The sequence below is a fragment of the Trematomus bernacchii genome, unplaced genomic scaffold, assembly GCF_902827165.1.
Source record: "Trematomus bernacchii unplaced genomic scaffold, fTreBer1.1, whole genome shotgun sequence".
NCBI lineage: Eukaryota > Metazoa > Chordata > Actinopteri > Perciformes > Nototheniidae > Trematomus > Trematomus bernacchii.
Window position 1 is genome coordinate 243,718 of NW_022987720.1, and position 13,587 is coordinate 257,304.

Genomic DNA, 13,587 nt, shown 5'->3' on the forward strand with positions numbered 1-13,587 from the left:
GCTTTGTTTTGTTTTGGTAGTAGGAGTTGGGTAAGAGGTGGACAGGCCAGGAGAGACACGCTGATAAATGGGGAGAGCCATATCGGGGATGGAAGATGAAGGACCGATAACCGACGCCTGTACAATGCCGAGTTTTATCAGCAGTTTGGAGGAGGGGAGTGTGAAGTTGTCCCGCCGCTACCTGCCGACTGAAACTTCCTTTACGGACAGCAAAGTTGAGCGGTCGGTCAGAGATTTGAGCCGCCGTGTCACCAGGTCCACCTCGCGATTATCTCTGGACGGAGGTGAGCGGTACCCCGGGGAGAGGAGCAGCGGGGGGGAGAGGGATACGAGGGGCAACAACAACAACAACTGCAACGGTGGCGGAGGAGAGAGGAGGAGAGCGAGCGCTGTCGAGATTTTGAGGAGGAATTTCGGGGTGTCAAAGTCTTCCTCTCTGTGTCTGAACACAAGCAGTCGGATGCCGCGCGGCGCAGAGCATGAACACACCGAGGGGACCGTTAATAACGACGTTTCAAACGGTTATGGAACGGAACGAGGCGAATGTAAAAAGTCGGAGCGAGAAACGGGCGAAGCTGGGACTAAAAACGAGCCCACCCTGCGCGAGGTTACCACTTCTGCTGTTCACGGAGTTGAATTTGTGAGCGTTACAGGTGAGCGTCATTATACATATGACAGTGACAGCAACACGGTCACTGACGAGCCTTTTTACCCTAAAGAACACATCTACTGCAGTGTGTACTGTATCGCAAACGACAGTCAACGAAAAGACGCTGAAATCACAGACGATGTCACCTCTGACGCAACAGAAATGGACTTTGAGGCAGAACAGGACGCGGGTTCGACTCCCGAACCGGCCTTGTACACATTGGAGGACCTGGTGGACCCTTTCGGGGACATGTCTCACCGGCTGTCCTTGGAGCAGGACGGTGCAGAGACTGCAATGCAGAGTTGCCGGGTGTGCCTGGAAGATGAAACCATCGCACCCCTGCCCTGCTGCAGGAAGGCCGTGTGCGATGCGTGTCTGAAACTCTACGTCAGCTCCCAGGTTGGTATGAGGGAGGGAGTGTGGGGAAAAAGGGGATTGTTTAGTGCTGCAGGGTGTCACAGTGCTGAGGTTGAGACTGTCCCAGAAACCAGGCAGTGCTGGGTCAGCCAGCAGCTGGTGAAGTATCCACAACTAACACACACAATCTTCCCTGTCACACTCTTTACTTGTGATATTTGGTCTGGAGCTGGTCTCACCCTACAAGTTTTTGATGAGATGGGCTCTCTAATAAATTAAGGACAACATTTAATGTAATAGTTTCTAAAATGTCACAGTGCAGCATCTGCACGTATCCTCAATTTGTGATGACAACTGTTATTTTTTTAATATGGGTCACCAATGACACATTCTGCACTAAAATAGGATTATTTCCATGTCTCAGGCTAGGCTCACCTATTGAAGGAAGATCTCACCATCAGATACCTTTCTTGTGTTCTGTTGTGTATTATTGGTCCAGTTATAATCCACAATGGGGACACAACAATGCATTCTGCAGCCACAAAATATGTTTAGTAGGAGCTCCTGTGCATTGATTCTGCTCGCTACATGCACTCATAAATCAAGGAATTCAATAATAGATGGATGAAAGATTAACTTCCTTTAATGTACTGAAGCTGCCATGGCAGTAGAGACTCAGCAATGTAAGGCATATTGCCAATCGCTGCTCCTTAACAGCTTAAGTGTTTCAGGACAGATTTGTATTTAAGTGCCTTGATCGTGAGCTGGTACTCATTTTGCGAGTCGTGCAGAAGTTACAATCTTAGATCCTTTGCTACTGTTCCTATAATCTTCTTTAATCTGTTTGGATAAAACATTTTTTATCAGTCATCGCGACAGCAATTATCTTGCTTTGAAAGCAAGGCATGAACATTACTCACACAAACAAAGAGACAAGCAGGATCTCCGATAAGCACCCTGAGAATGAGATAAGGGCCATGTCAACTCTCCTGTGTAGGCGGAATTTATTTTTCCATCGATGCACTGCAAAGTTTTTCAGCACTCATGCTTGCTGTTTACTCTCAATAGCTAGAGTGAGCATTATGTCGAGAGAAATGCTGTCAAATGTCGATAGGACCCTGAGAGCAGGTCAGTGCCTTGCTCCTGGGCACTTACCTGCCTCCTCAAATGAAAGCAACAGTGTTGTGCTTATTTTAAAAGCTATATATACAAATATATAGTTCCTTACAATCTACAGTTTAATATGCCTTAACATATAAGGTGTTTAGATGTGTTTAGATTGAATCTCTACATTTTCCTCTTTACTGGCATGTTCCAAGTGAAATTTAAAACTGAATGTTTGTATAATATTATTCATCTTCTTTAATACATTCAACATGGGACATGTCCTTTAAAGAATTCACACTCCGGTTTTGATTTAAAGGTTCATCTTTTATGATGCATATCAAATAATCTATACAGGACACTAAAAAGAAGATTCATAATCATACATTTTCATCTTAAATGCAACATGTTGTTGCCCTAATCTTTAACTGATTTAAGTTCACCTCAGAACACAAATGCTACAATTTGATCACTGCTGTAATAGTTCAAACCGCACCATCATGTGCACAAACCATACAGGCATAAAGACGCTATACTGTCACAGCACATTGACACTACATAGTAGGGCTGTGCGATTATGGCAAAAATCATAATCGCGATTATTTTGGTCAATAATTGACATCAGGATTATTAAATACGATTATTCATTGACTTTGAAAACATCAATTTATTGAACTTTAAAAAAAATACAAAAAATAATTTGAACAGTATCTGTTTAACTGTTGATTACCCTGAACGTATAATTCAACTGAAAAACCAATAAATAAAAGAAATGATACATTTATATTTACATTTTAAATAATATCAAAATAATAAATACCAATAAACAAGATCAACAAATATTTTGGAGCGCACTTCAACAAGCTAATAAACATATATAAATATGATAAATACAAATAAATGAGATCAAATATGTTGCAGTGCACTGTCACAACCTAGCAAAGCAAAATAATCGTTTTTTCCAATTATGTTGTTTTCGTAATTGTGGCAGGCCAAAAATCGTAATTGCGATTAAAATACGATTAATTGCACAGTCCTACTACATAGTACTATTTTTAGCTTTAACTGAGCCTATAGTCATACTGTCCTGGGACAAACATTGTAAGCTTAATTGTTTTACTGCTTTTATCACATTACGGCTTTATGTTGGCTCATGTTTCGCATCTGGCAGCAGTGCTAACCTGTCCAACCAGTCTGGCAGTGGTCATCATCACAGCGTCACTGTTGTGACAACACATCAGCTCTCTCTCTCAGAGGATGCATTTTCATAACTATATGACAAGCTTTGAGTCTGTGTGTACGTGCTGTTGGGGTTGTTGGGTGTAACGATATGCTATTGTTCTTTGCTTTCTCTATGCTGACATTTTCACACAAGCTTCCACAGACACACACAAAGAGAAAATGCCTTATCATGTGTCAGTACAACTGGCTTTTATCATGTGTCAGTACAACTGGCCTTATCATGTGTCAGTACAACTGGTCTCACCGGCTGTAATGGATTCAATGTGAAAAATAAGTATGAAATGAGGAAGAGAGTTAAAGAGACCCAGAGAAGCAGTGATAGCCTGGGAGGAAATACAAATAAAAAAGAGAACTAGATGGTGAAAAGGAAGTTGAATATTGACTGTGTGTAAAGTCAGATAAGATTAAATCTGCAGCACACAAACACGGGTCCTGTTTTGGTTTTAATTTAACCCAGGTGTGAACTTTATGTCAGAAATGTTCTACAAGGCTGTTTCATAAAATTATTTGGTAAGGGATTATTTAAATAGTGCATCCTGAACAATATCAATTCAATCCTGTGTGCATGTAATACATATGTTTCTTAAGATGGGGACATTTTTTTTGTTAAAATGTGTGTTTTATGAATATATTTTCACATTTGAATCATTTTGTAGGAGTAATTTTTTCCAAATTGAAATATGTTATGTTCACTGTGGCTGTGTGATGTTAAGGTTGGTTAACTTTTGTAGCTCATTGTGTGTGTGTTTGATACATATTACTTTCCACTCTCACCACTGCCTCGTTCAGCCCTTCACTCATCTACCTCACTCCCTCTTAGCTTGGGTCAATTATTAACCATTCCCATATCAGTAGTGTGGAAATATTCCGGATTTGGAAGTGATAATCCACCACAAAAAACATAGACAGATTCAAATAGTTGAGCAGGTGATGATGAACGTTATGCTTAACATTGTAGTGTTACTGTCACACACACTTATGTTGTTTGTATTATAGTAAACATGCCTGAATCAATTAGAATTTTATTTTGTGATGTTTCCCAGGTGCGAGTTGCCAAATCTTACATCAGCTGTCCGATCCCAGAGTGCAGCGGCTACCTGGACGAGGAAGTGGTGATTTCCCATTTAGCCAATGAAGACGTGGCAAAATACCGTTACTTCCTGGAGCTGAGTCAGCTGGACTCGAGCACCAAACCCTGCCCCCAGTGCAGTGAGTTCACCTCGCTAAAGAACCAGAACCACAGCCACTCCGAGCACAAGTACAAGGTGAGATGACAGTTCCGAAACACAACACAAGGAATAAAAATGAGAAAAAGGGATTCCACTAACGGCTGATTAGGGCTGAAAGATAATGGCCAAAACGATATTTGGGATTACTTGGTTTATTGAGATCATGATCATTCATCAGGATTAGTCAGCATGCAGCATGACGGCTCTCCAAAATCAAATGTAGTCCAAAACATCTTAATGTTAATATAAAAAGTGTGTATTTGATATGGAGCTGCATTTTCTATGAGCATGGAACACATTTAAAACGCCATTATTACACGACTAAGTTGAATACTTGACTCTGATTGGTAAATTCTGACTTTGCAGAGGTTATTAGTACTTGATAACACACCGCTGCTAAGCATAACATCACCGTTGCTAAGGAGGATCAAGTGAGAGAAGAAAAGAGGTTAGATCATAGGATGTCAGTGAAATCACCAGAAGAAGGCACAAAGGAAGTAATAACTAACAGATTAGTGCTGCCGCCATTCTTAGTTACGTTGTTGTTGCCACGGTTCCAGCCTCTGCACATTATCCCCTTACATATCACACGCGATCATGTTCATTCAATTGTGTAAACAGTGATTATGTTTTAATAAGATTAATTGCGCAAACCTATATCTAACCTTTATGTTAAAAAGTAACACAAGCCTTGATGCACTTTATTCTGTTCCTTCTATAGATCCTGTGTAGCAATTGCCAGTTCGTGTGGTGCTTTAAGTGCCACGCGCCATGGCACAACGGGGTCAAATGTCGCGAGTACAGGAAAGGAGACAAGCTGCTTCGAAACTGGGCGAGTGTCATAGAGCACGGACAGAGAAACGCCCAGAAATGTCCGCAGTGCAAGGTAAGGACACAAGTTATTCTGATACCGTGGAACAACGCACAATGCTGAACCTGGCCACCATGTGAGATGGCTGAAGGTTGACTGATGGACGATGGAAACAATGCAGAAGAAAAAAAATCAATGAAGAGAAGCACAAGAGCACATAATGGATGATAGATGGGGGAGCTATAGAGAAGTAGATGGGTGCTCAGATTTAAAGTGCATTGTGGAACAGCAGCAGACAGTAAACATATTGGAAAAATAATGATGCCACTGCTGCACAATCTGAAAGACTCACTGGCATCTCTTTCACAGTCATAAAACAAGTCTACCCAATATCTAATTTGACTGTCAGAAGATGACTACAGCAGATGTAGACTTAGCTAATTACCGGTTTGCTCACAGCAGCAACACTTTCCATGTGTGTTCATCACACTGATGTCTCTGAAATGTCCGCACTGGGAGCAGCGAAGGAGGGTCTTGTTTGACGGTGACGCCGGCAATTTGCTCTCATGCTGTGCTTTGCTGGAAAAGAAGCTGAGTAAAGGCCCAATTTATAGTAAAGGCAGCCAAATAGCACAGATCCATTAAGTGTACTGCTGCATACATATTGGAGTGCAGTTCAATACATGCTGAAGCTGATGCTTATAGTTTGAGTGTTGGAAAAGTGAATCCATTTAACAATAAACTGAGCTTATCTTGAGTCTAGAAGGAAAGCATAATGACATATTCAAATTGTAAAATAACTATTTGTAATATAATGTTTAATCAACACCCTTATGTTCTTGCTTCGTCTACTTCTATAGATCCACATTCAGCGCACAGAGGGGTGTGATCACATGACATGTACGCAGTGTAACACTAACTTCTGCTACCGCTGTGGGGAGCGCTACCGGCACCTAAGGTATCAGAATCTTTTACTTCGAGTGCCTTTTCCACCTCTTTATTTCCAATAATGTTAATGAATCTTCCTGTCTTCAGGTTTTTTGGGGACCATACATCCAACCTCAGCGTGTTTGGATGCAAGTATCGCTATCTACCTGACAGACCTCATCTGAGGCGGCTAATTAGAGGGTCGGTCTGTGGTAAGTGTGTGAATCTGTACGTTCTTTATACTAAAACTCATTAACCTCTGTTAGTTGAAGATTGTTTTGGTGCTGTTTAACGGCGTGGCTCTAAGGATAATGATGTTGGTCCAAGCTTAAATCTCAAAAACTTGAAGGGTGTCTGTGACGTCTTGCATTCATGGTGCCCAGAGGATAAACCCTCCTACTTTTAATTATTCACCTTTTGCCAATTTAAGTCAACTTTTTGTCCAGTACTCCCATTTTTGACCAAATTCTTCTTAGACTATTGCCATTCCAATCAGCTGTACTTGTATGTATTGCTTATTAGCACATTTACACTTAAGCAAGATAGCTACAAATATTAGCATTTAGCTTAAAGCACCTTCATACCGCCATAAAGATATACTTGTTTATTCTTAGCACACTGTGATGAATGTTGACTTTTGAATTCATAGAAGTGCATATTCACACTTTCAGTTTGACAGCTACTCTGCCTTTTGTTCAGATGTTTTCCAATATGTAATGTAACAGATTGTATGAGTTATTTGGCAATGAACTGACTTGACTTCATGGTGTACCAACATTCCTTTAAAAAAAAAAAAAAACGTTTATCGTTGCCAAAACATATTCTGCCATGTTTCACTCAGCAGTGGATTATAATTGAGGGTAAGATACAAAACGTAGCAGTGTCATTTAACCTATCATGCACTGGATATAGTCCAAATGTGTTGTTGCTGCCAACCCAACTTATCTGTGACTTGAATGAATGAACCCTTTGATAGCAACACTTCCAGTAAACTTCACACTTGTAGCGGCCACTGAGGAAAGTTTTGTAATGAAGTGTGAAAAGCATTATGTTGGTTCTAATTATCCGTACATAGTTTTCACATTTCTGCATCAGCAAGCCTTCAGGAAGCTGAGAGATGTGTTTGGCTCTGCTCTCCATGACTGCTACAGCTAGTTATATCAGCTTGTTGAACTGGGAGCTAATTTGTCATTTAACAAGAAGCACTTAGCAATTACTGCTCTCATCGCTGCCTTCATGACGTGGACTGTTAGCGGCACAGATTCTGCATATAATAAGGGACATCTTAGTTTGAACAGAATTCCCCCTTAAGTCTGCTCAGCCAAATTCAGGCACTGATGGCATCTTACATTTTTTGCAACATTCATTAACATTTAAACCAAATGTAACTAAACAACATGAATTTTGAAGTTGTATTCTATCTGAAAGGAACATTTGTTCATTATGGATGATGGTTTTCTCTCTCTGTTGTTCTCTGCAGGCACTAAGGTGCTGATAGCTCCTGTGGTCATTCTGCTGGTCGTGGTGCTCGGAGCTTTCGCACTGGTGATAGGTAACACAATTACACACATGAACACACACATGCACATAAATCAGTGGGAAAGCTCCAGAGAGAAGAGCAAACAGATAGCAGCTAAATGGTTTGACTGAGTTATGAAGACAGTATCTGTAATACAAACAAGTCATGCCACAACTATTTTTGCCTTGATACAAAATTAGAATGGCGTACAGTTCTCATTTTTTCCATGACTAATCTAGAGGATAGGACTTTTTTCCCGATTGTAAAAAACATCATTTTGGGTTATGGATATACAGTTTGTTGCTAGATGATCAACATGTAGTTTCTGCATGACAAAGGGAACCGCTAGTTGCAATTCATTGATTTATTAAGTAAGACAACTGAAGCAGGACCCGCTAGTGACATGCACAACTTAAAAATGAGCGAGAAATACGAGAAAATCACATTTAAGTAAGATTTGTTTAAAAAAAACAAATACAATATCAGTACTATGAAAATATTCTGCTCAAGAAAGTGTGTAGTTGACCAGAATAATTATATTTGGTCTTCCTTAATTCATATAGCACCTTGAGATGACGTTGTTTTTAAAGTGTGCTATATAAATCAAATGTATTATTATTATTATTATTATTATTATATAGCAGAAAAAGAAAATCACAAGGTCAGTTTTTCCAATAAGGCAGGAGCAATCTGATTATAATATGCATGCAATTCTCAGGTTGATGTCCTCCCGTAAGAGAAGTAACCACTATTTGTTCTAAAAAGCCAACGCTGTTGATCCAGATGATCTCTCTGTGCTTTTACTTCCTGAAAACACTCTGCCAGCCCTCTGTAGTATCGTGAACTATTGATGCCAGAGCTGAACTGTAATTAGTGTTAATCTCTTTTCCGTGTCTGTGCGTCTGACAGATGATCCTCTGCGGGGTAACATGCCGTGTTGGCAGATCCACATTTATTATCAATCGTTATTACAATCTCTCATTTTCAGCTTAATTAATTTCACATAATGGCAAAATCTGTAGGCTGTGTGCTGTAAAGCGGAATAATCAAATCAAATACTCACGAGAGCTCAACATTAACAGAGGATTCAAGACTTATATTGTACATAAATGGAGTGTTAATTAAGATAAGTACAATTAGAGGGGTAGTTTGCTCTAATTCAAACTGCTCCTCTCTTCCTCGTGCAGGTTTGGTAGTCTTCCCGGTCTACTATGTGTGTAAGAAGAGGAAGAAGAAGCAGCGCTCGCAGGGCTCGGGGCGGTGGATCTAACTGAAACCTGCACTTCATCTAGACCACACACACACACACACACACACACACACGCTTGAAAGACGACGCCCACATCTCCTCAGGGATGAACAAGCCAGCCTGAGTCATCGCAAAAGTCTTGGAAGGTACATCAGAGAAAACACAATGGCAATGTGACCTTTTAAGGTGGAAGGAGGTAAAGCGAGGCCTGGATTATCACACTCTGTCACTTGGAAAACATTTGTCTCTCACTGGAACACTGCTGCAAAAAGAATGCAGGATATTTATATTTAAAAAAAAAAGGCAAGTTAAGCTGACTCATGGAGCAAACACTGTCTTGTGGTATGCTCTTCACATGATGGACGTGTTTGAATCCCCCCCACTGAATCTCCCAGCTGTCACATGTGCAAGCTTTTCACTTCAGTCACACACTTAACAGCATCCATCCTGCAGGAGAACAAATCAAAACAAACGTGATTCAGTTTGTGTTTACACCCGCACTTGCGAGACGGTGCTCAAAAAGCAAGCCCGTTGGTCAGCCTGATATGAAGACAATCTACAGTATGGATATTTCAAAGGTTTAAATGTTTCACAGAGTTGGAATTAAAGCATGGACACTGATGGGAAATGATGGGAGGAGCTCATAGATAAATAGCAGAGAAATGGGAGGAGCTAATATCTTCTTCTTCAGTTGACTAAAGATGGAAACTTTCTGGACCAAGCCATGATGGAAAAATGTGTTCTCATAGACGCAAAAAAGCTGGACATTTGAATTAGATGTTGAAAATTCCTAGTGTGATTCGGGGTCTTTGACATCGACACACTATTCACATTCAAATGAAAGAATTTGGAAAGGTGGAAGGATGGTACTCATCCATTCTTTGGCTGAGATTGACTCCTAGTTTTGAAAGCTGTACCCACCGTCATTTAACAAAACGTGGTCATGTTTGCAGGGAATATTTAGCCTATTAACCCCTAAATGACACATTAGAAAGTTACATTTTGCTAAGCCTCTGTTGTTTCATGTTGTGGATCTAAATCATCTCCTCCGTTATGCTTTTTTCCTCCCTTCCCTTTTGTCTGTGCCCTGGTTGGACAGTGGCTCACACATGCTGTCTGCCAGTACCTGCATCATCAGAAAGAAAATAAGCTGCTGTGCGGCAATCGTGCCAAAACAAAAACGCTGAATGTGGCGGGACAGAAGGTCGACACCGTCACTTTGTTAGCTTTCTTTGTTGTTATTTTCTAGGGGCTGCTTGTTGCGGAGGTTTTGGGCGGTGCTGCTGTCGGTGTGTGGTGGAGTCTGCATACAGAAATATAGGAGGAGTGTAGGATATGCATTAGATAGCTCAAGATGCCTAGAATTAAAATGATGGAACACACTATTGCAAATGGTATCCATAGAGGAATAGAATGAATTATATTAGATTTGACTTTTGTAGTGGGTGGTGGTTTGCTGAGAAGCATGCCGGTTGTTAGATTTAAAGAAGAGGATATCATCATGTGCATTGAAGTGTGTGTTAGGATACATTTGGATGATTCTTTTTTAGACAATCAGGTTTTTAAGAATTGATGCATAGAGGTTGGTTTGCTTCTGATTTGTGCAGTGATTCTGTTCAGAGGAGGTCTGTCTGTTATAAGGGTTTGGATAGTGACATATTGGCTTTTAACGTGCACTATAATACTCATTCACACACAGCGCTGCCAGGAAACAGGAGATTTTCAAGAGCTTTTAAAGGTCGTCACCTGGCTGCAGCCTGCTTGCTGGTCCTCACTTATCCCTCTATCCTTCCTGCTGTCCGTCTTAAGTGTTGAAAAAGAGTGCACATCCACTGAAGCTGTGGCTACAGAAAAAAAAAATTGTTTTTCTTTTGATGCTCCATTATGAGACTTTTATGGAGATGTTTAAGAAATGTGCAGCGGTAGAAGCACAATATATCGGCACATAAACGATGCTAGAAAAAGATAAGGGTTGATTCAATTATGCAATAATTCCTCACATGCGAGTTCAATGCATTTTTAAATCTGCGGTGGTTGCCAGTGGAAGATTTCAAGAGTGTTACAGCACATTTCGTCACTGAATCTTCACTGAAACCAGGATTAAAGGCCTGAAGGAAAAGCAGGGTTGATGTTCGTGCATGTGACTTGTCTTTATCCCAGGGAATGGATCTGACACCTATTCTGTCAAGTGCAGTCAAACTGTAGAATATATTGTTACACACTGATTTGAGTAGATCCTGGGATTAAATCAGCTCTCAGGGAGTTTGTTTTATGTTCACTGTACCCAGAGAATTGTTTCCCAACCATGTTTTCCCAGAGCTGTTTTGCAACCATATTTGATTACAGGAAGTGAAGTCACTGTAGTGTCAGAAGAGATCCATATTTCTGTCTGTGTTTCCCAGAGTGATTCAGTTGTTTTTGTGAACTCTGCTTGGGGGTCAGGTGACTCAAAATGGAACAAGAGAATATGAATTAGTAACACAGCACGGGGAAGTGAACCGTGTAAGCTATTCTCATAAACATGACATTTATCTTATTAACTATTGTTCACTTCTTCATGCGTACGTGTTAATCTTGCTGCTCGGCTAGTACTACACTGACAGTTTGACCTGATTTTGTTTGTGTGAATGAAATATGAGTGACAGTGTGTGGGCAGATTATTTTTAATTGTACTATTACCACAGCTTTTAAGCACAAACTGTTGTCCTGCAGTTTACATTGTACCAGCAATATTATCAAATGGTGTCTTTGATACTTAATTTATAATTATATAGTTCAGTATAAACACCAAAAATGTCGTCAAATAACGTTTTAGGAGCGTTTCGTTTTATTGGTCTTATTTTCGCTCACTGGCATACATTCATTTAAATATGAATTTGTGCTACCTAGGGATGTCACGAGAACCAATCATCGGTACCGAGTTGTTGCCATAAATTCAGATAAACGTTACTTTTACTTGTTTTTGTCAGTAGTTAGGGCTCAACCCAACGTCAGCCTGTCATCCTATGAATGATAGAACATTTGTTTAGTATGCAGGGAACATTGCACTGTGCTGCATTCATGCTGCATTCAGTAAATTATAACGTTATCACGATGTGTTCAAATGTAGTCTAGTAAAACCTCAATTTTTCAGGGAAACTTTAATAAAGATATTTTTCCCAGCAATATCAAATAGATGTTATATTTGTTATTAGATTTAGGGGTAGTTATGACCTGTTTAGCCTCTTAACATGAACAAATTACACAAACGTGGTAAAGTAGTGTAGGTTGAAGTCCATTTAACGAATGTTGACGTACATAGGATATACTGTTTTATTTCATTTATTTATTTATTGTGGTATCTAATCGCTAACGTGGGGTTTCACTGGTTGGCGAATACATTTCTGGTATCGTGACATCCCTAGTCTCACGTGGTTACAGCTTCAGGACAAATGTTGTTCCCTTATACCAGATTTATTTCACTTTGATCAGTAGAAACGTGTGTTGAGTCTGCTCATGTAAAGATGCCATCATTGCTTTGTTTTGTTTTTGTATGCTTGCATAATACTGACTTGACATTTTTTAAATATTGAGCAACTGTTTGGGTAATGCTGAACCTTTAAAAGTTGCTCAATAACAAATCATTTGTTGACATGAGCATTATTGAAGCCAATTATTTTTTTTCCTTTGCTGGGGTTTATTGGCTGGCTGATTCCCCCCGGCCTTTTTGTTTGTGTTACAATCCCAGTGATATTGGCATAAGTATGCAATAGTGCCTTCGCAGCCATTATAGATCAGGGTGGGCCAACCTGTGGTTTGGTGACTCCAAAGATTACGAATAGGGGTACAATCTATCAAACCCTCATTAAGATATGTGTAAGAACAGCTAAAGAAAAGCAAATGTTTTAAATTATTCAACTCTAATGTATGAGAAACCACTGTAAATTATATATGTAAGGATCTCTTACCCCAAGGTACAGGAAAATGTGCAGTGCAATCGGATATATGAATGTATTTGAAATAGCTCAAGATAAAACCAAACCTCTAAAATGTTACAGGTAACCATAATACAGGTTGTCAGCTGTATCCCAAACACTATTATAATTTTGCACAAGGTCAACTGTCACTTTATTTGGGCTCATATGAACCTCCCCCTTCGTCCTCTGTAGGTTAAAAAGACCTTTTGATGGCTGTCACGAGGCAGCAAAATGCTCAGTAAAGGAAGTGGTTATATGAAAACGCTGTGTCATTTTAGTGACAGTATAACATAGTTTGATTTTAACTCAGGAGGCCTGTGAATATTTGTTTTGCTTTAAATGGTGTGTCATCAGTAACATTAGGATGCATTTTCACAAAAAATACATGCCCACGTTGTATGTCTACACACTGCTTTGTTTTGAGTGTATTTCTATTCAAAGAAACATCTTAAACTTGATAACTGTGCTACTTGTTTGCACTTTCTTCCACCGTTAAAGATTTCTGCTGATATTATTACACACTTAACCAGGCACAAAAATGGTT

The 13,587-nt window shown here is 39.9% G+C and overlaps 1 protein-coding gene across 1 annotated transcript; it reads left to right on the top strand.

The window, feature by feature from the left end:
- Window positions 1-14: 14 nt before the first annotated feature.
- Window positions 15-13,501, top strand: rnf217 (ring finger protein 217). Its single transcript, XM_034143057.1, has 7 exons — window positions 15-1,048; window positions 4,396-4,617; window positions 5,303-5,467; window positions 6,253-6,350; window positions 6,428-6,531; window positions 7,800-7,871; window positions 9,026-13,501. Exons 1-7 carry the CDS (start codon window positions 68-70, stop codon window positions 9,106-9,108), a joined length of 1,725 nt encoding a protein of 574 aa, XP_033998948.1. The 5' UTR covers window positions 15-67; the 3' UTR covers window positions 9,109-13,501.
- The last annotated feature ends 86 nt before the right edge of the window (window positions 13,502-13,587 follow it).

Coding starts and splice junctions, on each gene's coding strand:
- rnf217 (XM_034143057.1), top strand. CDS start 68: ATGGGGAGAGCCATATCGGGGATGGAAGATGAAGGACCGATAACCGAC. Junction 4,618..5,302: donor ACTCCGAGCACAAGTACAAG/GTGAGATGACAG, acceptor TTCCTTCTATAG/ATCCTGTGTAGCAATTGCCA. Junction 7,872..9,025: donor AGCTTTCGCACTGGTGATAG/GTAACACAATTA, acceptor TTCCTCGTGCAG/GTTTGGTAGTCTTCCCGGTC.